The 20,021-nt window shown below is 40.7% G+C and overlaps 1 protein-coding gene and 2 long non-coding RNA genes across 5 annotated transcripts; 2 read left to right on the top strand and 1 right to left on the bottom strand.

Annotated features, from left to right (window-relative positions):
- The first annotated feature begins 75 nt into the window (after nt 1-75).
- On the top strand, nt 76-4,150 carry LOC114151563 (uncharacterized). Its single transcript, XR_003596957.1, has 2 exons — nt 76-280; nt 3,730-4,150. It is a non-coding gene; the product is annotated as an uncharacterized LOC114151563 (long non-coding RNA).
- A 1,731-nt stretch (nt 4,151-5,881) lies between these two features.
- LOC114151576 (uncharacterized) lies at nt 5,882-10,970 on the top strand. The gene is made up of 2 exons (XR_003596959.1): nt 5,882-6,095; nt 8,741-10,970. It is a non-coding gene; the product is annotated as an uncharacterized LOC114151576 (long non-coding RNA).
- On the bottom strand, nt 10,327-18,555 carry lnp1 (leukemia NUP98 fusion partner 1). Of its 3 annotated transcripts, XR_003596958.1 has the most exons (5): nt 18,034-18,555; nt 14,150-14,383; nt 13,672-13,770; nt 12,428-13,432; nt 11,704-11,795 (listed from the first exon to the last, which is right to left on the bottom strand). XR_003596958.1 is itself a non-coding variant. In XM_028028883.1 (4 exons), exons 1-4 carry the CDS (start codon nt 18,217-18,219, stop codon nt 11,688-11,690), a joined length of 627 nt encoding a protein of 208 aa, XP_027884684.1. In that variant the 5' UTR covers nt 18,220-18,554; the 3' UTR covers nt 10,327-11,687. The 3 variants fall into 3 exon arrangements, 2 of the variants coding, with proteins under 2 accessions (XP_027884684.1, XP_027884683.1); XM_028028883.1 differs by lacking the exon at nt 12,428-13,432 and having other exon boundaries at nt 10,327-11,795; nt 18,034-18,554; XM_028028882.1 differs by having other exon boundaries at nt 11,665-13,432.
- Between the last annotated feature and the right edge of the window lie 1,466 nt (nt 18,556-20,021).

Raw genomic sequence — 20,021 nt, forward strand, 5'->3', positions numbered from 1 at the left:
GCGCTCTCATTGGCTGGCCGAGCCGTCGGTCAGCGGTGTCCACGTGTGCACTTTCTCTCCGCCCGCTGGCGCTCGTTCCCGGTCCGTCTCTTCTCACAGGAAACCGTTACTTTCCGTGGCGCGAGGGAGGGCAGGACGAACCGGAACCAGAGCCCCGGCACGTCCACTGCAGCTGGAGGAGGAGGAGCAGGACGTCACCTTTCACTGAGGACATGAGCGTTCATCCCTGACTACACTTCTCTTCAAAAACCTCCTCTGAACAAGGAGTATTATTGTGGAGGTATTCAAGTAACTAGGAAGTTCTCCATAACTATCCCAGCTCTTTCAGCAAACCACTGGCGCAACAGCAATACGCCTACATGTACATCATATTGGACAAAACAGAAAACTTTTACATTTTTAAAAATGTTTTTCTCAGTGACTGTGAAAGGTTCATAACATTTGCTGTCACAAAAATAACACGTTTTTGAGCACTATAACGTCATAGCATGAATATAAAATAATTAACATGTTAATTATATTGTATAAACATGATGATGAAGTATGTACATTTAATTTCATCCAGATTTCTGGAACATGCATTGGGAATTTTAAAGTACCAACAAAGTTTTTCCTTACGGCTTTTCCTGGGTGAATTATAAGCAATCCCATATTTTCCTGTTTAGGAATGTCTGTGTGTTTTATTCAGTTGCTCAATTTTGCATCATCTGATCTTCAGTGTCTGTATTTAAAGTATGTATTGTGTTTTTCATGTAGTCCAAAAGGCCCAACTAGCATGCCTTCAAATTAACTTGAGCTATTAAATGTAAAATAAGACGATAACATGATTCGATGTGAAACACGTAACACAAATATACAACAACAGCGTCATAAAATCTCTTAAACCTCTGTTCTGGCTTTCGGTTTTTACATGCTCCTCCCGACTGATCGTCCTCTGGAGAAAGACATTTTTCACTCACCCTGGCCTTTGTGTGTCCAAACCAAATAGATGCCAGCAGCCATACAAATGTGCTGACGCACCTGTTGAGCCCATGCAAAATTAGGACTGTAAAAACAAAGCCATTCGAGGACACCAAGTTATTGCTTCACTCCAATTTCTCTTTATACCAGGAGTTTGAGCACATCGTAGAGAGACCACTTTATTATTTGTCGCAACTCAGCAGCAGCAGATTTTATTTTAAAGGCAGACTTGTGAGAACAAACTTGTAGGAAACTTTCAGTACTTTCACTGTTAGCACGTAGCTACTGCATTGCTGAAACATGTGAACGAAGAGGCAGTATTTTTCATAAGATTTGCAGCACCTTCTGTTTGTTTGTGCTTTAATCGCCAAGTCAAACCGTCTGGCTTGAGAAGCTCGTTCATGTCTGCGCTATTATAGAATTTTAGCAACTGTGAAAGCATTTTATTTTATAAGGGCTGCGTCAGGACTATATGATTCAAGGCATTTAGTAAATACGATGAGCAGCTAGATTATTGCTGTTGAAGAGAAACAAAACCACCACCTCGCAAGGCCAGGTCACCGCCTTATTTTTTTGGCAAACATACAGGAAGAAAAAGTCAACGCAAGTTCTGAAAAAAACAGAATGTCGAGACGAATGCTGCCATTGTTACATTGTTTAATGTTTGAATCATTAAACTTGGGCTGCAGCAATTATTTTAGTAATCGATTATTCTGACGATTAATCGATTAATCGGGTAATAAAATTGGTAGATTTTTCATTTCACCACGTAAACCTTTTTTATACAATATTAAAAATACAAGACGCAAATAAGCACATTTTTCAGATCAGAAATTAAGCATTTTATTGCGTAAAATGCAATAAAATTTTTATTTAGGGCATATTTATTGTAATTTTTTTGTCTTAAATCTTAAATTATTTTTTGTACAGTTTTGGGTTAGTTACTGCTCTGACTTTGTTGTTCTTTCAGCAAACTGCCTTTTTGTGAGTTTGCATACTGCAGTTGACTATTAACTGATGACTGAATTAGTTGACAATTATTTAATAAATCGATTAGTTACGATTAAACCAACTAATCGATTTTTTGCTCTGTGCAGTTTTCCTCGCATTAGACCTTTCACGGATGTTTCATGTGAAGATGTGTCTTTATCACCTCTGGTAAAAGCAAGACAGTGTTAGGTTGACATGTCACACAGGTAACATGCCAGTAATCTGGCTGCATCTTTACCCTCCGTTATGATTATTGTAAAGTTGTACCAATGTGGCTATGATCTTGTTATTGAACTCTGGTGACCCTGAATGCTTCTTGATGAGGATTGCTCTCAGTGATGAAACACATGAAATGAAAGCGCCAGGTTATCTAGTCACACTGCTTCATGATACATTGATAGTTCAGTCAAAAATAATTTCTAGCTGTTTCCATGTTAAGAAACCTTTTTAAGATTATATATGAATGAAAATATACTTTTTGGTTTTTAAGACACGGAGAGCTTTTAGGAGCTAAAAATAAAAATGCTTTGAGTATAATTGCATGTTTATGTGCTAAAATACGGTGCAGACAGATGGAGAAGTTTATGCTCGTTGCACACCCTGTAAACGCCTCATTTGGCAGTGCAGGGCACACAGAGTAGCAGTGGTTGTTAAAAGCTTAGAGATGATAGCGGGCTAGGCTTTAAGTGTAAAGCCATCTCCAACTATGTTGGAGATGGCCATTGTTGATTAGTTCAATCTCAGAAACTATCCTGACCCGCGACAAGCCTGTGCAAGTTAGGTACGGTGAGAACAGACAGACAGTCACAAAGAAAGAAAGGTGGTGCTGATCGGAAAAGAGATGTTAAACCTATGTGGGAGCAGTTTACATGCATTTAACCTTTAAATGTGAAGTTCTGGTCAGGAATTTTGTTCACACTGAGGCACATTTTACAGTTCGCCCCAGCCTAGTTGTAGTTTAGTGGCCAAGGATTCACCTAATTGTGGATTTCTCTGTGGAACGTAACTAAAATTATTTGAGAAAAAGTTGCATTGAGCAAATGTGAGGTATTCTAAAGAAAATGCAGCTTGGGAGGCTGACATATCTAGGCATGCAAGTGCTACTCGACTTGCTATTGGTTCGCATTTGCAGAGTAGCCAATGGAAGAGTGGCTGTACCTCCAAGAGCGTACATGGGCTAAGCTGTAGATTTTAGCTTCTGCCAAAAGAAGATGTTAGCTAGTGCCAAAACAGTTTCCTTTGTGTGTATTAATCCATATGAAGGCATATTTGTTGTTTGGACTATTAAAGGGCCAGTGTTATGCATTTTCCATTCACATGGTGCCATTTTATAGCACAATCAAACTATGTTACATTCAGTTGTTATAAAAAGAAACTCCTGCCCTTTCTGAAACTCAGCATCCAGGAAGTCGTCACAACATCGCTCCTCTCTTAACCCTTCAACATCGTCTTAATTGAACAGCCAGACATTTGCAGATATTTGAAAATGTTTTTTGGAATGGATAATAAAAACAAAAATTGAGTGACCTCCAACTTTTGTAAGAAGTTTTTAAAATTTTTTTATTGTGCTTAAAATTCAGAGCCAGGCCAGAAAACCAAACTACTTCAAATGGGCTCTACAAACTCTATTGTAGAACCCATTTATATATGCCAAAAACTTGCTGATGGCTGTGTTAAGGAAATAGATAAATTAATCTTATTTTTATATGAGACACTGTTTCAATTAATAAGCAAATCAAGATTAACACAGACTGCCTTCTGATTTGTATTTTAATCCAGGGTCAAGCAGAGAAAAAAAAGACCGTTGAGACTCCCGGCAGAAACCAGAAATGAAGAAGAGATGAAAGAAAGTACATCGCTTTTAATATTCACCAGCCCTCTTACAAAGAGGGAATAAAAAGGGAGTATCCCACCAGTTTCACTTTACTTCACAACTCTGGCATTTGAACCTGCAGACTGTGAAGCTGGACAGTCCATCAAGTGTGCCCAACGAGCTGCCTCCAACATGAAGGTGCATTATAGATCAAATTGATTGATTGCTTCTTTGATTGATTGAAATAAAACAAAGTGTTGTCATAACATCTGTTAAAAATGCACAACTTGCAATGAACATTGAGCAAAAATATTTATGAGGCGTGTGTAGATGCTTGTGCTGGCAAATTAATAATAAAATCAACAAAAATCCAGAAATAAATCGACTTAAATGGAGAGCTCTTGTTTTATTTTTATTCTGAGGTTGGTTGCTGTATATTTTCATCTTAAAAAAGGAAAAAAATTCAAATAAATCATGAGTGTATGTAAACTTGTTTCCTTTTTATCTGAAACTTTAAGACATAAGTCAATTATGGTATTATCTGAATATGCAATTTACTCAATGTCAGATTTAAAGGCCCAGCTTAGCAAAATCTTTCTGTTGTGAGTTAGATGAGAATAACAGATTTCATGTGTGTGTGTTAAATGTAGAGAAGTGGGCAGCGAACGTTAAACTTAGCTTAGCATAAAGACAGAAATCTAACCGACCATGGCCCACATCTGATCTGAGATCAGTGCGACTCTAAAGGTGTGGCTGAAGTGAGAGAGCTCCATAAAAGAAGCTTAAACTCACATTATTTACAGCAGAAAGCAGATAGAAACATACGATTATTTATGGTTATTTATGTCGACGCAAAGTCAGTATCTGAAACATGTCACCTTAATGATAGCAGTGGCAGTACTCTCTAAAAACTGCTGGGCTTTTCCTTTAACCTGAATTGTGGGCTTGTCTTTTTAAAACAGAAGTTGGGCAGTTTTAATTAACAATTGGTTTAAAAAAACGTTTGTCAATTTTGTTCTATCAGGCAGGTCAAAAGCTGCCATTGGCTGATCCCTGTGCAGTCAAACGATTTTAAAAATGACTGTCTTGCTCTAATTTCCTGTTGGTTGGACCATAGACTACAAAATGAAACCAGACCACAGAAAGCTAAACTAAATAACTTAACATGACTAAACGTTTCATATTTAGGGAGTTTTATGTTCCCCTGTTGTCACTTTGGTGATGTTATTTATCTCTCCCACTTCGGCCATTATGTAACAAATTGTAACAACTTTCAGAACAGCCAGTTCCTTACTGAGGAGTTGGCAAAAGTGCGTATAGAAAAGACTAGAAAGAGCCTCATTATTCTTCACAGACCGCCATGTTGAAATGAACAACAAACTGATCTGAACCTCTTCCAAAGGATAAAATGATAAAATAACGCTGATGTTAATGTCACTTATTTGTATTATTGACTTTAGTTCTTACAAGATATATAAGCTCTGAACCAGCTTACCAGCTAGGTGATAAACACTAACTAGCGCTAGCTGTAGTTATTATTTTGAGCAAACAACTGGTAGTAAACTCAATATAAACAGTAATAATAGTTGTTTATATGTGTGTGTGGTTATTACACGTTCTCCCTGTGCATTTATAGGTTCTTTCTTCCACAGACCTAAAACATGCACACTAGGTCCACAGGCTCCTCTAAAGCACCACTAGGTGGCGCGAAAGGAAATGTATTGTCAATCTTTGCATGTGGTTCTGGAGGTCGAACACGTGCAAAGATTACATGGAAACACAGTGGTCCAGTATTTGCCACAGAGGCATGATACATTTGGGTTTCCAAAAAAATGGGTCTTTTGACCCCGAGGAAATTAGGAGTTTAAAAGAACAACTCTTAATGCAAAAAACACAAATTACTGAAAAAGGGCTCAGGCCATTGTTTCTCTGCACAAGCTTGTGAATTGGTACTTGTCAATTGGTTGCATATACACCCGATTCTCGTTAGGCTTTCGGTGTCCACAATTTTGGTGCCCTCTGGAAACGAAGAAATGGCACAAATATTTTAAATCACAAATTCGTTTCTCAACTTCTAGATGCTGTGACACTCCCTTCTCGTGCTGCAATAACTCAATGCCAAGCCCACATCCTGTCAACTGGCCCAATTTCAACAGGAAACGCGGCAACCCACGAAGCAGTAAAGCAGGCAGCCGCACAACCTTGCAGCACCTCCGCTTAGCTCTCTGCACAGAAACCTGACTCTAACTTTTCCTTGACCGATCTCCAAAAATTCGCTACCCCGGCCGAGAAAACTGCCTGGAAAACTTCCGGAGCTGCGCTCATCAACAAGGTATGGGTTGGACCGACCGGTAACCCTTGTCTCCCTAAACATTTTTTTTCAGATGTCAAATGGAGGTATGCTAAGAGAAATAGACCGAGTCGTTTACCGTCAGTTTTTTTAAATCAGCAGAACAATACTGTGGTAGCTGTGCAGGCACGTGCAGAGGGCGAAGGGGGCTTGAGCCCCTGCCCTTTTTATCCTTGATGCCCCTAGTGCCCTTTTTGAGTTTTGTTGTTGTTTTGTTTTGTTGGGGGTTTTTTTCAAAAAAATTTTTTGTTTTGTTTTGGTTTTTTTTTTTTTTTTACCCCTCCAGGGGGTCTTTTGTGGGCTCTAGTGTCCCTTAAATGACAGTGGGCTGACAGGAAACAGGGAAGGAGAGGGGGAAGACATGCGGCAAATGTCGTCGGGTCCGGGAGTGGAACCTGACATAGAGATTAGTTTTAATCTCTATGTCAGAAGGCCTGCTTGTGCCCCTCAGCAATAATATTTAGCTAAATATAATAATTTAGTAAAAATAAACTAGTCTGGCTGCCCTCAGTGTAATAACAACATGGAGGCTCTCAGAGCCTCCATGTTGTTCAGACTCCGGGTCCATGGTGAGGAGGAGGGGGGCGGATCTGTGTCCTCCAACTATCAAATTATGGGCAAGAATATTTTTTCATACTCTGGTTTGTGAATAAAAACGTAAGTCTGACGTTGACGTTAGAAAATCTGTTTCTATTTATATTTGCATAATTGTCCTTGCAATAGCGAGACAAAACCCGCCTCGTCTCTAAACTCAGAAATGTTTCGGCTGCAGAGAAACTTCTGACTTTAACTTGATCATTCTGCTAAAGGCCCGGTTCACTACAGGCAGCTTGAGTCGGTCCACCGACAGATAGAAAGAATGTCTGTCTTTATATCAGACATCCTGATATAAGACACGGTACCGACTGTCACCGCGAGTCGCAACGCAGCTCAAAGCCCCGGTACCACCCGGTACCACCCGGTACCACCCGGTACCACCCGGTACCACCTGCTGACTGTTCGCTCTGCTTCTCCTTCACGTTTCTACCAGGCGGGTTAAAGCCGCTGCTGACGGGATCTGGGCTGGAGGTTCTGGGCTGTAAATAGAAGTTACTGCAGAACCTCAAGTGTTAAAGGAAGATTCAGAGCATTTAGAGTCACAAAATAAACATCAGAGAAAATATCGTAGCAATAATTAGAACCGCAGCAAAAAGCCAAACATGCCACAATGAAATGAATCAAAATGTCTCCAAGGCATTAGCTGACTGACAGGGGCCACCGGGGGATTCCAGGTAGATTCCAGGTAGATTCCAGAGATGCGCATCGCAGCAGCTATTCCTCCAGGGCCGGCCCAAGGTAATATGGGGCCTTAGACAGAACCCCCCTCACTCCGGAACCCGTCCTACTAAGAACCTCAGCATCACTAACATGTTTAAATATCGATAAGGTGAATCTGTGAGAGGGAGACCAGGTTTATTGGCCGAGTTTAAAATCAATCACTGATTATTGGTTATTTGCTGTGATGTATTTGTGAACAAACCCAATTCAAACACAAAGATATATTGTAGCCATGGTAACACAACAATCGAACTATCAAGATGATTCTTTAAACTTTTACAAAGTAAACGTCCTAATTAAATCCTAAATGTACTATTTATTTTTCTCAGCTGAATGTATGAAATAAAATGTAATAACATTGTTATTCTCTATAAATGATGCTGCAGGTTTAGATCTATGGTCTGTGTTACAATTAAACCATTTCTAGGGGCCCCTGAATGTCTGGAGGCCCCTGAATGGCCCCTACCAGCAGCTAATGAGTTTTCTTTGCCTTGATATTTCAGCCTTATAATTCTAGATCTCAGAGGTTTAACATCAAACTATTATATAGAGTTAACCCCGTTGAGCTTTTGGATCTATAAATCAGTCTGCAGCCAGGTTGTTCTAGAGGTTAAATAGATATTATTAGGGCTTAATTAGTAAAATGGCAGCAATTTTGCTTATTTCATTGCTTCATAACCTTTGACCTTCTCTCCTCTGATCTGTTTAACAGCTACAGTCTCAGATCAGCTCAGCCGTCCAGGACTGTCAGCAGCAGAAACAGAAACTTTATACCCGTTGGGGAAAATATAGACTAGATTTGCTTTGCATTTTCCTGCATGATGGCAATGATATAGTAGGATCCAATTAGATTCTTGATTAATATGGGTTGTTGCTATGTTGTTGTACGGAGTTTTTGTTCAATGTGTCCCTTTTTTTTAAATTTGAGCCCCTGCCCCTCCAAAGGTCTCAGCACGGCCCTGTAGCTGTGTAGTCTGCGCTGAACACGTGTCAAAAGGGATCAAATTACACACTAAGGGAGCGCACCCTGTAGTCACAACGCCATTTCAACACATTATGATGGATTTCATCAAATGAAGCCCAGCAGAAAACAAAAAATATTGCCTAGTAAGAGTAGACTTGTTCTCAAAATGGGTCCAGGCATTACCACTAGCACTCATGTACATGCGCCGCCAGAAACATAACCTCAGTCCTTTTGAAAATTTTCTTTGCAGGACCACCTAACCTAAGGTTGGGACCCCTGCAGACACCAGGACCAGATACAATCACATGTGATGACAAAATGCTTAACTATTGCATCTCACTTACAGATCAGCTGAAAACTGTCAGACAGTAGGTCCTGCGAGGGATACCCACCTGCTCCTGACCATCCATACCACCATCAAGGTTGCTGAGAGGGCCACCTGCACAACTTTCCTATTATGGAGACAAGACCCAATGGACCCCAACTGGTCTGCTCTGTCTTGCCCCTAGATGTCCTCATCCATATTTCTAAACAACACTTACCACCTGTGGAACGAGGTGGCGTCGCCATCGCAGCTGCCCTCCTGACTCTGGTCCAGACCATAAGACCCTCATTCCAAGAACTGAAAATAATTTTTATGTACGTGTATGGCATCACTGTCACCGCAGAACTAGGTGACCTGTTCGATGTCACAGACCGCCTAGTCCACCCAAACTACGATGACCAAGACAATGCCGCCTACGCTGCTGCAGTGACTGCACTCCTGAACAAAATCAAAGAAATCTTACCCATTCAACATCAGTATTATATCGTCAAACAGTGTGTGCAAAAAGCCAACGAGACCCCATATGATTATTTCCAACGCCTGTTTGAAGTTTTTTAAATTCACTCCGGACTACAGGAAGAAGCAGGCTGGCGTAACTCACCACGCAGCACTCCATTTGAAGGTTTTCTGTGCCATCGCTTCTTAGATGGGCTAATAGAACCAATAAGAGAGGCTGCAAAGCAGTCCTACATTGGCTGGAAAAGCGAACCCCGCATTATTGAGATGATAAACCACGCCACCTATGCATACGAGGAATTCATCGACAAAGAAGAAAAAGCGCAAAAGAAATAAGAAAAGATGATGGAAGACGCTCAGTTAGCCTTTCTCCAAGCAGTCACCAGACTACCAGGTTTACCAGGTTTGGCCCAACCACCAACAACGTGGCTATCCTGCAGGCCCACCTCAACACCAAGGCCCTTACACATACAGCTCCCGCGACGCCTGTTACAACTGTGGACAGAGAGGACACTGGGCTCGGTTCTGCTCACATCAAAGAAATCAAGGAAGAGGACGAGGATTCAACCAAACTTCAATCCAGGAACTCAACAAGCACCTCAGGTAACCTGAGCTACCCACGGTTTCGGCCCACTCTGTAGACCCAACGTCTAACAGGGGCAGCATGACGCCAAACGTGCTGAAGGTGCCGGCCCTGGGAGGAACCATTGGGATGCTGGACCTCCTCATCCCGGCCATCATCATACTCCAACTCGAGCCTCCAGCACCGCCTATGACAGTACCCCCACCACGATTCTACTACATCAGCAGGTTGAAATGAACTATGTTGAAGGCACCACCATGTCCATAAGACTCACCACCTGTAGCTACCTTGTATCATAAATGTTTTCAAAAACCCCAGGGTCCAGCAAATCCTGGTTGAAACTTATGTCCAGCTCCAGAACCTCTGGGGAGAAGGTGTTAGGTTTGTACCGGAGCGCCCCAAATGACCACCCCCATACATAGAACACCTGTAAATAATACCTTTTATTTTCTATTTTTATTATACCTTCTTTACCTTTGCTTAAACTATCAGAGGACTGTCCCTCACAAAAGCAGCAGACTTCCAAACACAACCTGTGATTGAAATAACGCAAACCACTCCAACTGGGAAGGTTATTTTATGATGCTTTATTGTGTTGTCTCTCCTGTCAGAACATGCATTATATTCAAATAATTTTTAGCTATTGTATTGTTCCTTATGGAACAAAAGGGAGGAATTTTGAAAGGAAACTTATTGTTTAATCATATTTTATCATTTATTGCATTAACCATGTTGTTTCATTATTAATTTAGAAATGAAGTATCATGTTTTGTTTCTTTTTAACTTACCAGAAGAGTCATAAAATAAAGAATGTGTAGACAGTTGAACTTTTGTTTCCCTGCACAAACAGTTCTGAGATTTCTATGTGTGAAGATGATTAATAGGTGTTGGTTCCGTTGTTAAGACCAAATAAGTTGTTTGTCTCTGCAGAAGTCTCACAGTCTATACAAGCAAGACAAGGAAGCTCATCTCGAGGTATACGACTGTGGTTACATTTATGCAAAAATATGCGCAGGAACTAGTTTCACACCTCTGAATAATTTCTAGAAATTCCTTTGTTTCTTTTTGCAAAGCCACAACCCATGTTTAGTGCAAACATCTGTATATAAGATGCATGCTCTGTAACCTTGTTCAGAGATCACTGACGGATTTGATCTGCCTGTGCTGTTCTCTATCTGCAGTTTCTCATTAAATCTGATTTGTTCTCCACTATTTGCCTGAGTCTCGGTCTCTGATTTTGTGCAAGTTTACAGTGGGATTATGTGTCCAGGCATAGCTGTCCATCTCACCCTCTCTTAGACCCATTGACTGCTGGAGACAGACAGGGTTGATTCATTTTATTGTTTGTTTAGCAATTCAAGTTGTGGACATTTTTTTCTGCTTACTTTTTGGTAATCTTTACGTTTGATATTGTCAGCTTTAATTAAAACCCACACTCAGTATGCTGTTGTGGCAAATCAGCCCAGTCATGGATCAGTCATTCTTTGGCATATGCAGGACTGAGACATCAAAATTACCCGAATTATATTGTTTTTCATCCAGCCAGCAATTTTTAGAGTCCACTTTTATGACAAATTGAGGTAAAACCTTTGTGAATTGGCCTCTTTCGTAGGAGTTTGTTTCAGCTGACATTATACATACAAATAAGCTGCCTTTTGTCTGTAGCTGAGTTCGCTTAGTGTGTCCTTTAGTTTTGCTGTGAGCAGTTCAGACCGACCAGTTTGGCCGCAGGTTCTCCCGAAACGTGGGCTCCTCAGATCTCATTGCTCAGCGGCAAAGTCTGCCTGCTAGCTGGGGGATCCGGGCCACTCCGAGACGAGAAGACAATCTAGAAGTGGGTGACCATGCAGAGGGAAGGAGTACTCGGGAAGTGCTGGAGGTCTCTGGGGCCGGGAGGTCACAGGGATGAACATGCGAGTGCAAGGGCCGTCATGGGACAGTGGTGCGGGACGAAGACCAGTAGAGAGGCTTTATGACGGAGACGTGGACACGGCACGTGGGGCATGTCTGTCTCTTCCACAGCCACTGCTCCATGCACTGAAACACACCACAGAACAGATGGGAACGTCACCCACATTTATTGGCTAACTGAGTCGGAGATTTATACACATATGTTCTCATGGCAGCACGTCATTTCCCACATGTAGGAACTACATGCACAACAAGGCCATGTGGGAAGGACGACAGTAACACGTGTTTTGTTCATTTCCTGTGAGATCCTCAGAAAACAGTTTCCTGTGTTTAAAAATGGATAAAGCTGATATAACCAGTGGTGGCCTCCAGGGGAGTCCGGAGGGGTCCGTGGCCTCTTCTTGAAAATTCTGGCCACCCCAGAGAATCCGGTTCATGTCATTGAAAAGCAAGCGGAGTCATCTTCCTCAATGAAGGCATAAATGTAAATCCCATTAAATAAAAAATAATAATAAAAAAATCATATTTCTGGGAGCATCACTAGAAATTTAACACAATATCAACTTTGGTTTCAAGGTCAACACTTGGATTGTAATAAACAGGGTCACCTATTAAAGTACATTGATGTCTGAGCATACTCAAATATACATATACACATATGCAGATGTTTTACCTACTTTATACATTTCTTTACTGTAAAGTGTAAGTTGACAGACAATGTTTACACCAGGTGTTGTAGCTTGCAGAAGTATTCATACCCAAGGAAAGATTTCACAGTAACTCTGGAGAGCAGCACAGACTGTACACACCATCAGTCTGGACTTTCATGGAGAAGTGGCAAAAAGGAAGACATTGTTAAAAGAAATCCATGAAGACTCATTTGCAGTTTGCCGCAGGTCATGCAGGGAACGCAGCAATCATAAGGAAAATGGTGCTCCAGTCAGAAATGACCAAAATGAGGCTTGCTTCATGCAAAATGCTTTCGGATGCGATAAACTATCACTGTACATCACCTTGAATATGGTTTTCTTTAAACGGGGTCAAAGAAGCTACTAATAGATAATGAAATGATGGATTGACATAAATACAGGGCAACCCTTCAATCACTATCGTTTTCCTTCTGCTTCACTTTTTGTGGGCCAACCACACAAAATCCCAAGAAAATACATTTAATTTTGCAGCTGCAACTTGACAAAATGTAAAGTTCAAGCACTATGAATACTTTTGCAAGGATCTCTTTAAGCTCATAGACAACAAAAACCTCTGGTACATCTAATACTGCATATTATTAAACTCAAATGGCCGCACTTATTTACATACAGTCACAAAAACTAAGTTATTCTCTGACAAGTTAATGCTTTTAATTGTAAATTCAAACCTTTAGACTACTGTAAATTTAGTGCCTCACTGTGAGGGGGAAGAGGTTAACTGGAACACCAAAATCTGACCAAACCCAAAGAGCTCATAGGTCAGCTTTCAGGAGACATTTTCAGGATTTGCAGATTCAGACCCGCCACGTTGCTGAAATAAAGCGATTCCTGACCATTGAAGGAATCACTAAATAAAAAAAAAAGATGGCGCCCTTCTAAGAGATTTCAGCGATGCCTTCGCAGGGAAAGCTGTCGACGCGGGGCGTGCTGCTCCTTCGCCGAGGAAATCCACCCATCCACAGACTTTCTCCTCTCCTCCGTCAGCCTCCTGAACAGACAGGCCACCGTGTCGCTGCCTCTGCGCGGCGTGCTCGCCTCTAACCGCCGGGCCTCCTTCAGCACCCACCAGAAGGAGACATCAGACTCAGTAAACGCCAAGTTGGGGGTCAACGGTTTGTGAGGACGCTCCATGCATCTACAGAGTCATTTGCTACTGGATCGCTGTTTTCATACCAGGACCCGTCATGCATGTGCAGGATTGAGATGTGAGATCTGATCTGTGGCATGCTTGGGATCACGTTGAACACAGACAGGAAGTATGCGGTGGATCTGACCTGAACACGTCCTCTTACCTCTTTGTGGAAGCAGTGTGTGCAGTGAAGTTCTTGAACTCCCTCTCCGTTCTTGCACATGTCTTCGTGGCAAATCAGGCATATCTTGTCTTTATCGCTCTATGAAACATCAAGAGGAACGAGATTTTCAGCGTCAGGGTCAGCAGTTCCTTTGTTTCTGATACTATTATACAAAACTACAAAGGGACATGTGAGTGATTCCTTTCGCAAGGAGGGGACAATGATGTCACAAATCTGTACTAGCGTTACAGTGTTACATTTAGATTCCCCACAAACTCCTTACTTAGGACTGAAAGTTCTGCTAATAGGAGCTTTTTATTGTTGTTGTTACATCATGCAGATCTTACATGTCTTCTATCCTGCGTGCACATTAAGGTAACAGAACATTAATGCCCTCTAAGCGCTCCTTAATCCTGACAGCCTTCACCAAAAATGACTAATCAAGAAGTTAAATGATAAAATAGACATCAGTTCTAACCAGACACATGGTTTTCTTGTCAGTGAAGCACAGCCTCTTCTGGAAGGACTCTGTGATCTCTGGGATGGGGGTGATGCGGCTCTCCGTGACGGCCGTCTTGGGCCGGTTTTCGTCCGAGGAGATGCGATGAACCCTCTGGTGAGGCCTGACCTCCCCCTTGTCTTCCCTCGTTTTGGGAATGGGCGCGTTGGTCGCCGTGTGGATCTTGTTCAGCTTCATTGCATCCAGTTGTGTCTGTACATCACACAAACAAAGAGAAAATGGGTGTCATTGTGGGGTTTGTTCTTTTTTTTTCTGCTGAAAATACAAAGAGCCTCAGTGAGACCGTTTTCAATAAATGAGAAAACCACTCTGCCACTAATGTCCTTAGGTAACGTCAACTAATTATAACTAACCTCTGGACTCAGTTTAGCCAGTTAATTCATTAGCTATAATCTGACCACTGTGAGATGCAAGGCAAGTCCTCCTTAAGGTGATGTAAGGTGAATATTCTGCGTTTAATTCGGCTCCCCGATGTTTTTCTGTCTGACTAAAGCTAAGTTATGTCAGAGCTCAATGGTGCTTTACTTCCAAGCATAGTGAACAAAATGTACTGAGCTGCTTCTCAGGAATTATATTACACAATCACTTTTACTGGTTAAAGCTAGAGATGCACCGATCCGATATTAATACCTGTATCGGTCCCGTTATTGAAAATAATTCTAGATTGATCGCCTGTGACGATGTACCCGATCCATAAGGACAGATCTATTCAGTCTATTTCTATGCTTTGTACTTTGAGAGACGTCATGCTTTACTATTTATTTTACCTTACATTTGAAATTGCTAATTGCAATTTTGTCCGTTTGTTTATTTATCATTGAATGTTGTGCTCCTAATTTCACCGACTGAACAAATTGAAGTGGTGCTGTTTTTACATGTTTGTGAAACTATTGGTGTATTTAAGTGTGCAAAGTTATCAAATAAATTTGTAATTGAGTACGTTTACATCTGTGTTAAAAAAAAAACAGGAAAAAGTCTGAAGTCAATTCAGCACTGTTTTTCTGTATTGGGTCGTCATCAGACAACACTAAACCTCAGATATCGGTATTGGTATCCGAAGTGAAAACAGTGTGGCGATGCATCCCTAGTAAAAGCAAAATATACATTAAAACATATATTTATGTGTTATATGAAAAAACAATTATCCAGTGGAAAGTGACTCCATGTCGCTATCGTTCCTTTGTTTATGGCTAATTCATATACCCATTGGTTTACATGCAAACATTTTTGGGGTGACAGTCAAGGGACTAAAGAAACGCCGCCTACTAATTCATAAGCAGACAGAGAGACGGTCATATCACTCATGCATCTAAACATTTCAAACCAGGTTATACAGGTTGTCTCATTGACATCCAAGATCTCATTTGTAAGAGAGACCTGTTTTTATAAAACAAACCAAAAATCACAAACACAGCAACAAAACAAGTACTTAAGAATTTTGACTCAATTAACCCCTTAACTGGCGGCGAAAACTAGATTTGTCCCGTGGATGGGATAATGAGCTAACAAAAATATGAGCTAAAAACAAGAGCCAAGATTTCATGCTTTAACGTAGATGATTTCATCAACCATGTAATTTTTCAATGTTTTGCACCTTTATAGCATCTTTTGTGTAGACTTAGTTTTGGTAATAAAAATATTAAAAATGATCAATAAAGAAAATAAATCCCCACTTTTATGAGTGAGCGAAATACACATGTCAAAAACTATTTCCCTAAATGCTCCATTGCAGATTTGGGCCATGGATTTGTCAGATAGCACACAGCAGCTCCCTGTTTTACAAAAATCTCATCCAATAAAGCTCATCTGTCATGGCAGGTAAAACAAAATGATTTATTTATGCAAAGTCTACTTGCTGGGACTGAGTCGTTGAGAAAAATGTCCGACACATACACACACACACACGTGCAAGCAAAAATAATAAAAACCTTTGACCAAGTCCGAATTGACATATGCACAAACGTAATAAATCAAATCAATTTAATGTTTCATTCGTAGATGGACCAGTCGATCAAACAACAATACGAATCAGACAGTTTTTTTGATCAGTGGTCGAGTCACGTAGCCACGAAGCGGCTGGAGGGGGTTTCCATTGATTAATTGTCAGAAAGCATCGGAGTCAGTTGATATGAGAATCAGCAGGTCAGAGGTCAGAGAAAACTGTAAACCAATATTAGCCAGGACATTAATGAGCGATCCGTCTCTTCTTTGTTTTTCTCATTTTAGGTTACATAACGGTTCATTGTCGCCATCCAGTCTGATCCAGAATTAGCCACCATCCCCCACGAAAACAAAACAAAGCTCTATGTATTTCATTAATTTCTCCTGTATCTCTAAATAACTGTAAACATTAAAATTTTTTAAGGTTTCTCTTTCATTGATGAAACTTTAATAATATAGACCAACAAGGTGCTAACTATGATTTTCCAAAGCAATATAATATAGTTTTAAAAGGATCAGGTTTAAATATATATATATATACACTGCTCAAAAAAATAAAGGGAACACTTAAACAGGTGTTTAACACTTAAAGTGTTCCCTTTATTTTTTTGAGCAGTATATATATAGCAATACATTTTTGTCCTCTGTGGAGCACATAGGTTTTTTTGTTCATAACTCTGAAACCATACATGCCACTGTGTTAAATCCTGTTGGTCCTTAGAGAGGACATCCTGGGCCTCAAAATGTGTTCATATTTGCCACAAGAGAGTCCCGATGTCCTCTCCAAAGGACATACTGTAATAAATAAATAAGAACATGTTTTGAAACTTTTTCAATTGTAGTGATGTTTTTTCACTCCAAAGAGTCATGTAGTGAAAAAAAAAAAATTCAAAAACTTTTTTTTTCTGGGTCTCAGGAGGATATATATATATATATATATATATATACAATATATTCTATGTGCTACTGAATGAGCAACAAATCATCAGTTTTATCTTAATATCAGCAACGTTTGCTACATTATCTACTGAATGCACACAGCCATCTTGAATTGTAGACTGCAGAGGGCGTTCTTACTGTTCCTACAACTGGGATCTTAAAATTTGACGTCTGAATACCAGGAGACAACAAAAACCAGGTTTCAGCAGAAATCAATTTAGCAAAAACTATAAATAATAATAATAAAATAAGAGATCGGTTTAGCAGTCAGATGTGGAACAAACACATCCTAGATTCTAAAGACCCTCTCAGCTCCCTTCACTATCTTTAACAGGGCCCAGAGTTCCACAAAGATGCATTAATACCTACTATATGCAGAGCCAGACCTTAGAAAGGGTTGCCAGTGGCAGTAGCCCAGGGCTTCAGTTCATAGGGGACTCCCACAGATTTTTAAGCTTTTTTAAAAGTGTTTTTTTTTTTACGAACGCATGTTTTGCAGACATTGTCCTTTATCTAAGAGTCATTGGTCCATATCAGGTGAGTTGTACAAATATTTGGGGATTGTTTTATTAAAGTAAACAATACTCAAGTATTGGTTATGATAATTCCTTTTTGGAACAACATGTTGAGCTAATGGCCATTTTTTCTCTGGTACATCGGGCACCAAAACAGCTTCCAGCCCAGGGGCCCACATCCTTGTAAATACGGCCTTGAGTATTTCTTACACATGCAGTACAAATTTTTATCAAGGTAAATTCCAGGTTAGGACTTCTTTCTACAACAAGTCATAAAACATCAGGCATTCACGTAGAAGGGAACAGTCCAGACATGAATAAAAGTCACGTCTTGCTGTAATAAAATAGCACAAACATGAAAAGCTGCTTTTCTGTGTACATTATGCTGCTCTGCAAAAGTCAATTCAAGTGGAACTGAGTGCATCCGAGTGTTGCTCCTGTCCTTACCACGGTGGGGAGTGATGCTCTGCGATCGAGGTTTGTTTTCGAAGGCCGCCTGAAACTGCGTTTTCTCTCTCTGGAGTGTCCGCGGTCCGTTCCGTGACCCCAGTAGCTACTCATCCAATTGGTGAAGTTCCCATCATCGTCCTCGTCGTTTTCCATCACAATAGCGGGCAGCAGTCTGAGGGACATGATCACTGCTGTGTGTGCACACACAGGCACAGGCAGCCTCTTGGCTCAGCAAACCCAGCAGGACAGATTCAAATGAGATCCCAGCTCAGTGATGCAGAAAGCAAAGACCACGCTCAGCTGACCCACTAAAGTCTCTGACAGTCCCGCCACACACGAACGTCCCACAGGGGGAAGGTAACGTCTACTGGTTGCCACTACGGAGCCTCTGGGCGCTTTTCGTCTGTGTTGTTGTTGCGTTATTCCTGGATAAGCCAAAAATAAAACAGCAGAGCTTTCGCTTGAGTCTTTAAATAAGAGAATCCTCGGTAAGCTCTTTACTGTGTGGCTGGCAGAGTTAAAAAAAGGAGATGCTGGGAGACACTGAGTTACAGCTAGTAGTTTTTTTCAGTGGGTGGCTGTTGTGGCCTCTGCTTTAAATCTTTCCATTACAGTGGCGGGCCTGCGGGTAAACAGCCGATACTCCAATTTGCCCATACTTTCCACTCGCAGGCCGCATCAAACCTGTCAATAATTATGGAGTTCCGGTATCTGTGTCTCCCACACTCAGAGCCCAGGGCTCCCTGTGGCAAACGGGGCAAACCACGTCTCTTCGGGATAACCTGTCTACTGCTGCACACCTCCATGTATTTTTTTTCATAGCGTCTTTTTTCAAGACACTCTTGAAACTTTGCAGTTTGTAGTGGAGCTACAAACTTTAATTGGTTAATTTGGGAGTTTATGTAATTGATAATTTGATAATTGAAAAGAATCTACAATGAAAAGCTTAGGTTGTAATAATAGAATAAAGATAAAACATAAACAAGAAGTTCAAGACACTCATAAGCTTTCAGCTAGCAACAAAACTTTTCATTAAAAGAAAAATACCTCTTGTAGCTGCTATTGCAGCAAAAGATTTATCCAAAAAAGTATTGATTTGGGAGCAAGGGGTGTGTGAGGGTGTGGGGGATAGACACACATGCAGCACACTTGTTTTACAACAGGAAGAAATGAAACACTAAAAACTCCATTCCTGCTTAACAGATAAAGCTTCAGTATCCTCAAGCCCACAGAAATTCCTAAAGTCTAAATGAAACATGCATCGCTTTGACCAAAACGCAAGGTTGTATCTTTTCTGCAGAGTGTTTCCAGTTGATTTAACAACATCCAACAAGACATATCCTCCCCTCTTGCCTGTGGGACGTGTCTCTGCAGACCATTTGATCCAAAATTGACACACAAAAGCTTAAAGAAGGCCTGCAAATCCTGAAGGGAAAACTCAAAGCAGTAATCAACAAACTGGAGAGAAAAAAAAGTACAAAAAAACCCAAAAAACTTTAAGCACATCCCAGACATGTGTTTAACTCAGATGGTTAGATTATGCAGCTCAAAAACTAAAGTTCATGCTTTATAATGTGAGACTAGTAGTTTATCTGTTGCATTTATCCTTTTTGACTGGGTGTAAAAAGTTGCAGTTTTCCTGTCATTTCACTGAGTATCTTGTTCAAGCAACATCAATCTAGGAGGCAGATATCAGAGCAAAAGTACAAGTTTATTACAGCAATTGCAATCGGAGAAAATCACACAGTGAGCATCAAGAGTGAACACACACGAGTGTCAAAGGAGTCTCTGAGTTCTCTTCCTTTTATACAGATTGGAACACACAGCCTATGGCTGAGTTCCTTAAACATACAAGAAAAGAAAAAAAACAAGAAGTACAGGCAGTTTCTGATAAATAGGTCACAGTTGGAATACCTGCAGCCTTGAGGCTTTGACACCTTAGCCACAAAAACCTCTGCATTAAAGAGCTTTATCTCAACTGACCT

The sequence above is a fragment of the Xiphophorus couchianus genome, chromosome 9 (assembly GCF_001444195.1).
Source record: "Xiphophorus couchianus chromosome 9, X_couchianus-1.0, whole genome shotgun sequence".
Taxonomy (NCBI): Eukaryota; Metazoa; Chordata; class Actinopteri; order Cyprinodontiformes; family Poeciliidae; genus Xiphophorus; species Xiphophorus couchianus.